Genomic DNA, 9339 nt, shown 5'->3' on the forward strand with positions numbered 1-9339 from the left:
TTTGTCATAGAAGTGCTCCAACACTCTGCCCATTTCAGTGGCCCTTCTCTGTTAAGATTCACCAGCCCAGCACTATTTCCAATACAAGGCAGCACAGGCAGGACACCAGCTGGACACCACCACCTCAACTTTGTTTCCACGGGGGCAGGGTGAGGCTGAGGGGCCGGCAGCTGTACAAGCTCACCTGGGGCACCACATAACTTGAGAACTGAGGAGCCTCATAGCTCCCAGAACAAGCCCACACCTGAGCCCATCTGATGGAGCGCTGGTGCCCAAACCAACCGTGGCACAGGGCTTGAGAAGGTTTTCAGAAGCCCCCGAGGACCGCAACGCGGGGACACTTCACCGCCCGCGCTGCCGCTACCTCACGGCTTCCTGCTTCCCGCCGCGCTCCTTTTAAAGGCTTCGGTGACGTCATGGCCGAAACGAGCGCCAGCTAGACGCGCCGTTGCTCCGCCCCCGGCGGGTCTTTGGGGGTGGTGCCGATAGATGGAGGCCAGGCGGGGAGTGGGGGGGGTGGTAGTGCGCAGGCGCACAGCGGAGCGTGGTCGGGCCGCGGGCGGGCGGGCGGCAGCCGGCGGGGTGTGGGGCGGGCACTCAGATGAGCAGGCGCTGCCCGCCAGCCGCGGCCTCGTTGCTGCGGGGGCTTGTCGGCCCCGCTGTTCTCTGCCTGGGCAGGAGCATGAGTCTCTGCGGGGCGCCGGCCGCCTGCGCCGCGGGGCCTGCGGGTGCTGGTGGTGGCGGTGGTGGTGGCGGCAGCGGCGCGGGGTTCTCCTCAGCGCGGCTGAGCCCGCCGTGGCTGAGGCTGCCTCAGGTGCCGGGCGCGGAGCCGCACCGGGCTAACGAGTTGCTGCTGCTGCTGCCGCTGGCCCCGCGCGGCTCGGCCCCGCCGCAACAGCATCACGTTGTCTACTTCCCGGGAGACGTGCAGGTACGGCAGGGAGGGCTGCGGGCGGTAAGCGATGGCGGGCGGGAGCGGGGAAGCGGCGCTGCTGGGGATCCCGCGGCGGGTAGTCAGAGGCTTCCCTAGGGAAGCATCTCTGGGCGCTCGGTGCTCGTTACCGTTCGGTAAATGTAGCGGAAATGAGCCGTTCTTGAAGCCTGAAACGCATCAGCAATTGGAGGGGAGTCGTCTTCTATGGTATTGCTTGAGATTGACATTTCTGGCGATGATGGCGGTATCTGAAAAGGTGTCAAAGAGCGTCAGAGGAAAGACAATGAAATCCTAAAATGGCAAGTTCTTCTCATCAGGTTTAGCACGTCGTCTCTGTGCGGGCGTACAAACATCCCAGGCACCATCCTGCGGTATTTCATGGGCGCTGTTGCTTCCTCAGTGTGTCCTGAAGGCACGTGTTGTCTCTGAGTTGACAAGTAGGAGACTCTGAAGTGCTGTCACTAAGCATGTGGTTGACCTCTGTAACATACATACTTTGGAGAGTCAGCTCATCTCACAAGTCATTACTGCTCAAAAGCAGGGGTTAGTGCCTTTTTGTTCTAGGGAAAAACCTTTCCTTTTCTGTAAGGTAAATGTGCAAAACTTAGTAGTAGATTTTCATTTTAAGGCTTGGGGTGGCCTAAGAAAACCTTTCTGATTTTCATTCCTGGGTATGGCTTTATTCCTTAAGAAAATAAATCAATTGGTATTCTCTGCCATTATGAATTCAGAGGTGAGGATCGTTCATAATCTGGGAGTTAATTTCTTTCCATTTATGCCCCATATGGATGTGAACAGTAAAGATTCCCTATAGATGAATAAGAGGATTTTTTTTTTTTAATGTGTATAAAAGATAGAAACTTTTTGCAAAGTTTTAAGTCTATGGTTTGTTAAGATAATCAGTGCTCAGGTGGAGATAATACAGCAAAATTATGTATTCTATGTCACAATAAGCTGAATAATACTTTAATTTTCTCTTGGAGTGAAGTAAACAAAAATAATGAATACTTCCATGCGCTCATTTTTATTGCATTAATATTGGGGTGTTAAAAATGCATGCTAATAAATATTAAAGTAGAATAATTAAATCTAAGTATAACAGTTTCTTTAATGTGTTTCTTGGTCTGGAAGCGTAGCAAGCGAGCTCCTCTCTAATGCACATTTCTCTGTTAGTTGCAGTCCTTTCTTATGCATGTAAGTACACTGGACAGAGCTGAAGTATTTTCACAGTGTAGTAACATCTTGTATTCACTTTTTCAGAACTATCATGACGTCATGTCTTGCCACCCAGAAAACTTTCAGTGGGAGCACTGGAGTTTTGAAAACGTTGCGACCATACTTGCTCGACGGTTCCCTAATAGCTTCATTTGGGTTGTAAAATGTTCTCGAATGCACCTGCACAAATTCAGTTGTTATGACAACTTTGTCGTGAGCAACATGTTTGGAGCACCAGAGCACAGCACAGACTTTGGAGCTTTCAAGCATCTCCATGCATTGCTAGTTAATGCATTCAGACTCTCTCAGAATATTCTGCTGTCCCAGAAAAGCATGCATGGTGTCAGCAAGGATGCAAAAATAGCTGCTTGTAAATCACAGCCGCAGTCTGTTCCTACAACAAATGGTGGCTCATCCACAGAAAGAGAGAGAGATTGTGAATGCTCTAATAATTCTGCTATGAACTTCATTGTACCATCTGCTGTAGGTGCAGCATCATTTACTTTGATTGGCTTCAGTAAAGGTTGTGTGGTTTTGAACCAGCTACTTTATGAGCTGAAGGAAGCTAAAAAAGACAAGAATACAGATGCCTTCTTAAAAAACATAAAAGCAATTTACTGGTTGGATGGTGGTCACTCGGGAGGAAGCAATACTTGGGTTACTTACCCTGAAGTGCTGAAAGAACTTGCGGAGACAGGAGTTGAAGTTCATGCTCATGTTACGCCATACCAAGTGTTTGACACAATGAGGTCATGGATTGGGAGAGAGCACGAGAAATTTGTACAGATACTTGAAGGATTTGGTGTAGAAGTAAATGATCAACTACATTTTGCTGATGATGATCCCTCCTTAGATAACCATTTCAGAGTTCATGAAGTATTTTGAAACTTTCTGTATCTGAATAGTGTATTCATTGTAAAAGCACTTTTAACATTGTAAATGTTTTCACCTAGATTTGCAACTTTGTGCAGATGCTTTCTGAAGGGAATATTAGATCAGTCCTGTGTTGCTGATAGATACTATATATAAATTTCAGTAGTTTAAAAGGGAGGTTCGGACCCCATATCTACAACAGATGTTGTCACTTATTCCTAGAAAAAATGTTATGAAGAACTATCCTATACATGGTTGGGTTTTTCTGTTAAATGTGAACATTTATTCTGAAGCTATTGGCAAAATTTTTAGTCTTGGATGTCTAATGTCATATACTGCCTTTAATGGTAGTTTGAAGTACTCAAGCCCTTCAAATTTTGGAATACTTCAGTTTAGTATTAGGGTTAAAAGCTTTGCTCTTTGTCATTAACAAATGTGAGGTTAGGTTTTTGGCTTAAGGAAAATTATAATTGTTAGAGCTTGTTAGAATCTTAGTTATATACTTTGGTGAAAACTTATAATTAGTTAATTAAATCTTCCAGTTTTGTAACATTTCTCCTAATTGAAACAAAGTCACAAATATTTACCTTTGGAATAATAGTGCCAATCCGTTTTAATTCCTTATGTGTGCCTTCCTTTTTCTGTTGCTATAAAGCTCCATTAATTCATTGTATTTATGTTCTAGTGATAGCCATGTCACCTGGAGGCTTGAAAATTTTGACATAGCTATGTTAAGTGACCAAGAATGCTGATGAGTGCGTGGCTTATTGCTGTTTCAACATACCTTGCTATTGCTTTGACTAACGTCTCAAAGGACCAGCAGTAATATCTGTATTTTTGTGTCAAGAGGTGTCCTTATCCCTGCATTGGACTGATGAGGTTTTCCTTGCTAATGATTGCATTGATGTCGATCTAAATCGAGCTGTAAGAACTTCACATATTGCAAGTTGCATAAAAAAAATTTAGACTGTGTTGACTGTAGCTGTTTCACAATGCCTTGTTTTTTTAAACTATTATCTCCTTTAAATATACTGCATTAGTTGCTTCTAGAGCCACACAAAAATCTATTTTCAGAGCCTAATTTTCATACAGGAAAAAAATAAACCTCTAATTAAACACAAAGCTGGACTAATCAGATACAAAAGATGCAGTCTATTTCAGGCCCCAAACCTGCATGTTCTTTAGACAGAATTACTGAAAAATGAACAAATAAACTAGTGGAACTTTTCTACTGTTTTTAAGTAACTTTCCAGTTATCTACAAATAAATTTTATAATAACTCTTAAAGACAGCTGCAGCTATTAACAGTGAACAGCTTAAAATGGTTTTGGATTTGCTGAAAGTATAGGAATACAAAACACCGTGAAGATTACACAAACTATTGTGGTTCAGTTACAAAAAAAAGGCATTTTATTCACTTTGCTCCTATGTTTGATGGCTTAGCAACCTCTTACCCTGCTTCTTGCTTCCTGTGACTCTTGCGCTGTGGGAGGAAAGTCCCGAGTCATTTTTCTTCTATTGGCATCATTAAAACTTACAAGGTTCACTGGAGACAGTGTTTTCACAACTCTTGCAGAGGTTGCATGCCTCTTTGTTCTGTATAGGAAATATGGGTGACCTAACAAAGTGTTTTTAATGGGAAGCTTACAAATAGCTTGAAATATCTTTAAATTATCCACTTATATAATAAACTTAAAAAAATAACAACAAAACCCCCAGAACACACCACTGATCTAGCTCCCCTCTCAAACCGACCAGACTAACTTGGGTATGCTAAAACTTGCCCTGTCCAATAACAGTGCAGATCATAGACCAGTTTCTAAACAATTCTGTGCCAGCCAAAACAGCAGGAGTAGGTTGGTGCAAGCTTTTGGAATCAGCTATTAAAATATTGACATTGTCTTCAGAAGTTTCTGGATGTCTGCCCTATGAAAATATTAACCTGTTTGATGGAGGCTGCTTACAATAACTGTTAAATAAGCTCTAGTGGTGTTGTATTAATTTGAAGAATAAGGACTTTGTTGTGAACCTAATCTTCTTGTGAGATCTCATGTTGTGGAGGGAAAACTGACCAGTTGTTTTTCATTCTCTAAACAGTGGTAGTACTCTGTTGGAATGTGCCTCTGTCATTCACTACAAAGCATGCTAATAATAACTTTTGCAAACAACGTAGAAAATAAACTACTTCTGATGGGTGAAACCACTTTGATGTGAATGCAAAGCCATTAAGGAATGTGCAGTTAAATTTCATGGATTAAGCTTTATCAGGTGTTATACAAACCTAGATTAAAAAAAAAATCAGATTTGTTAGCTTTTCTTCAAGGAAGAAAAGTGTTTGTGTGGCCAGCGTCTGTAACTCTGCAACAATTTACTGGCATCTTGTGTACTTGGAAAAGCTAGCATGAAATATCCATGAGTGTGAGCATTTCTATGTTAGGATGAAATAGGTCATAGTCTGTATATCCCTGTTTCTGAATGTTAACTGTAAAGGCAGTTTTTAATAAGATTAGATGCAAATACCTGAAGTTCAGTGAGTCAATATACAGAGATTTAGTTCAAGACATTTCTGGTTCTGAACAGAATGAGTGACATTACACAGTCCTTCATACAACCTAGTTTGTAATAGCTGGTATTCTTCATACTACATACTTGTTTCTTGTACAGCAGACAAGACACTCTTAGATTTTGAGGAAAGCTGAAATGTTTTAAGCTGTACCTGTTAAATTTCTTTAAAACAAGGCTTGATTCTGTGAAATTCTTCAGACTTCTATATAACTTATTTGATTTTATTTTGTGTGCATCTGAAATACTAGAAATTTTGGTAACCTTCATATCTAGGACTAATTTAATAGCATCTGTGTAAATGCTGCTGCATAAATCAGTATTTGCCTCTAATTCTGAAAGGTGATGAAGGGTCCAAGTCTTAACATATTGCTGAAAGGACCCATCTCTTCTGTCCTCCCATCGCTAACATTCTGCTGCCTCCCTTATGCTAGCACAAGCACTTTATGGTTAGCTTACCATGTTCTACCTTACTAAGTTATTCGTGCTGATGGATATAACTAGCAGGAGTGGTGTGTATTTAAACAGGCATAGAAATTATTTTAAATAAGTCTGCTAAGTCAGTTTGGGAGTTAGAATGTTACAACTGTGGCTATTTACAGCTAAAAGTGGTTGTTCATGATCATGCACTCAGATTTTCCCAATGGGTTCTCTTTGAGCAATTTGCAGAAAGAACACACCTGGTTTTTCTTCCCTCTTAGGGTGCTTCATACGATGGTGTCTTTCCTAAGCTAACAGTTCTTTCATCTCTGCAGATAAGTAATATTTGTTGTCTCGTATAGACTGAAAGTTGAAGCACCGAGGTTAAAGTATAACCATCCACTTACCTTGAATGCACATTTAAATTACATGGGGTCTTACCAGTTAATACAAGAAAGTAGTTAAAGAACAGTAAAAATTCTGATGTGTGTGCTGTGTTGTGAGCCACATTTTTAGGTCAGCAGAGTTCACAAACACGAACTCTGCCTGGCGTCCCTGTGCAATATAAGAGCCCATGTCTCAGACTTGCAATACAGACAAGAGAGTGCTTCAAATCACCTTTGCAGTTACTTCTTCACACTGTTTTTAATCTTACATTGCAATACAATTCACTTCTGTGTGGATGGTAGATTAAAAAGAAAAGTTTGCTTCTGGTGCTCACAACCTGATGAAAATTTAGACACATTTAAATACTGCTGATGGAGACCCTAAGACCAAAGCTGGCTTTCTGTTGGTCTTCTTGATCTCTTAATTCTGTTCAGATGAAAGGTAGAATCATAGAATCGTTAGGGTTGGAAAGGACCTTAAGATCATCTAGTTCCAACCCCCCTGCTGTGGGCAGGGACACCTTACGCTAAATCATATCACCCAAGGCCTCGTCCAACCTGGTCTTGAACACTGCCAGGGATGGAGCATTCACAACCTCCCTGGGCAACCTATTCCAGTGCCTCACCACCCTAACAGGAAAGAGTTTCCTTCTTATATCCAACCTAAACTTCCCCTGTTTGTTTTAACCCGTTACCCCTTGTCCTGTCACTACAGTCTCTAATGAAGAGTCCCTTCCCAGCATCCCTATAGGCCCCCTTCAGATACTGGAAGGCTGCTATGAGGTCTCCACGCAGCCTTCTCTTCTCCAGGCTGAACAGCTCCAACTTCCTCAGCCTGTTTTCATACGGGAGGTGCTCCAGTCCCCTGATCATCCTTGTGGCCCTCCTCTGGATTTGTTCCAACAGTTCCATGTCCTTTTTATGCTGAGGACACCAGAACTGCACACAATACTCCAGGTGAGGTCTCATGAGAGCAGAGTAGAGGGGCAGGATCACCTCCTTCGACCTGCTGGTCACACTCCTTTTGATGCAGCCCAGGAAACGGTTGGCTTTCTGGGCTGCAAGCGCACACTGCCAGCTCATGTTCATTTTCTCATCAACCAACATCCCCAAGTCCTTCTCCACAGGCCTGCTCTGAATCTCTTTGCCCAACCTGTAGCTGTGCCTGGAATTGCTCCGACCCAGGTGTAGGACCTTGCACTTGGCATGGTTAAACTTCATGAGGTTGGCATCAGCCCACCTCACAAGCGTGTCAAGGTCTCTCTGGATGGCATTCCTTCCCTCCAGGGTATCAAGAACCACACAGCTTGGTGTCATCGGCAAAAAAAAGGTGACTGTTTTTAACTCAAATAAAACAACATGAAGTCGTTAAGCCAGTAATGCAAAATCATGTAACACCTATGTGGCAGACAGACACTGCTTCTCCCAGTGCCAGGCGTACAGTTCCTAACTAAATTAATTCTATCAGTATTATCAGCATAATTCACTCCTCCCTCTGACAAAAAAAAAAACCACTTGCACAGGATTAGCTGTTCCACATCACTTCAGAAACCGTGGAAAACTGATTCAGGCAGTCATTTTGCATGTAATGTAGTGTGGGTTATAAAGCAGTGATGGCTTTGTTGTTGTTTCCTGCCATTAGGGCTTCATTATATGTTTCTAACTGACTCAAGGAATGCCAAATTCTACTTAACCAAATTACCAGAAAAGCATCTGGCAAAACAAAAGGGAAAAATAAATCATCTGGTTTTTACTTCACGTGTATAAACATCTCATGTACTTGAAAAGGGGCAGAATGCCATCACTCTAAGGTTCAGAATAAATATTCTGTCTTTCATTAAGCTTTCAGAGAGCACTTTCAGTCACAACTGTTAGATTGCTTTGTTAATCTTGGCACTTCAGAGCTGAGTTGTTTCTAAAGAAAGCTCTGCTGCAAGACACAGAAAACAGTCAAGGGTCATAGCAGTGCTGAAGTGCAAAACAAGGCTTTTTGTCTCTCCCACACCAGTTTACACTCTGAGCAATATTCCTAAGCCTGGGTATCAGATCAATCTATTCCATACCTTACATGATCTCTGCATAGCCCTTCTTTCTGATTCCCCATCATGAGAAATGCATTAATTTTGTGTGACTGAAGTTTTAAGCGATTCATGCACAGCTGAAATATGAATGTTTTCACAGCAAAAACTGCCCATAACTATGATCTGTGTTATTATTGCAAGCAATAGCTTCTGAGCTTTTTTGTATGAACACAGCATCGCATGTGGAGTTGCATGTTTTACATGGTTGAGCAGTTCTTTTAATGTTTTCAATCTGCTGTTAAAAATGTTGACTAGGAACAGATCTGGATCTGAACAATTGGAAAGGAAGTAATCCACGCTTGTTTCTCTTGGGAATCGCCACTTAAAAGAGATCATTACTCTCAGGAATTATCACACAGAGAGCTCAGAATCTATCCCCACTCCTAGAGCCTGACCCAAAGGAAAACAAGAAATCTTGTTTTGTACCACAAACTTAGGTAACTGTCAGAACAGATCTAGTATTTCATCCATCCTTCTAGAGCACTGGAATCTTTGGTTATTGAGTGACAGTAACGGAGAATCTCTTGTAAAAGTTACTGTCTCAGAATATCTATCTTCAACACCTGTGTTGTCTGCATGGAGACATGTAAGTCTCTGGCTTGGAAAGACACATTTTGGTCAGAGGAAATGAATCATGAACCAGGACAAATTCGGCTGAGGCCTGCCTTCCCATAACAGGGGGTTGGAACTAGATGATCTTAAGATCCTTTCCAACCCAAACCATTCTGTGATTCTGTTATTCTCACAAGCTGAGACATAAGTGGATTGTTCATACAGTGACTGCTGCTCCATCAACTTTCCTTATTTATACGTGAAAGTTGAGGGGTGCTGAGAACACCAAGCCAGGACCTCTGTTTTGGGAATGGAA

General features: G+C 42.3%; 1 protein-coding gene and 1 long non-coding RNA gene across 2 annotated transcripts; both read left to right on the forward strand.

Moving 5' to 3' along the window:
• The first annotated feature begins 516 nt into the window (after positions 1-516).
• CUNH2orf69 (chromosome unknown C2orf69 homolog) lies at positions 517-3987 on the forward strand. Its single transcript, XM_062619710.1, has 2 exons — positions 517-931; positions 2195-3987. The coding sequence occupies exons 1-2, from the start codon at positions 602-604 to the stop codon at positions 3032-3034; spliced, it is 1170 nt and encodes a 389-aa protein (XP_062475694.1). The 5' UTR covers positions 517-601; the 3' UTR covers positions 3035-3987.
• Positions 3988-4721: 734 nt separating this feature from the next.
• LOC134164200 (uncharacterized) lies at positions 4722-8143 on the forward strand. The gene is made up of 2 exons (XR_009965044.1): positions 4722-6832; positions 7721-8143. It is a non-coding gene; the product is annotated as an uncharacterized LOC134164200 (long non-coding RNA).
• The last annotated feature ends 1196 nt before the right edge of the window (positions 8144-9339 follow it).

This window comes from Pezoporus occidentalis, unplaced genomic scaffold (assembly GCF_034315485.1).
Source record: "Pezoporus occidentalis ecotype Australia unplaced genomic scaffold, CSIRO_AGI_Poc_V1 ctg213, whole genome shotgun sequence".
In the NCBI taxonomy this organism is placed as follows: Eukaryota; Metazoa; Chordata; class Aves; order Psittaciformes; family Psittacidae; genus Pezoporus; species Pezoporus occidentalis.

Coding starts and splice junctions, on each gene's coding strand:
- CUNH2orf69 (XM_062619710.1), top strand. CDS start 602: ATGAGCAGGCGCTGCCCGCCAGCCGCGGCCTCGTTGCTGCGGGGGCTT. Junction 932..2,194: donor ACTTCCCGGGAGACGTGCAG/GTACGGCAGGGA, acceptor TCACTTTTTCAG/AACTATCATGACGTCATGTC.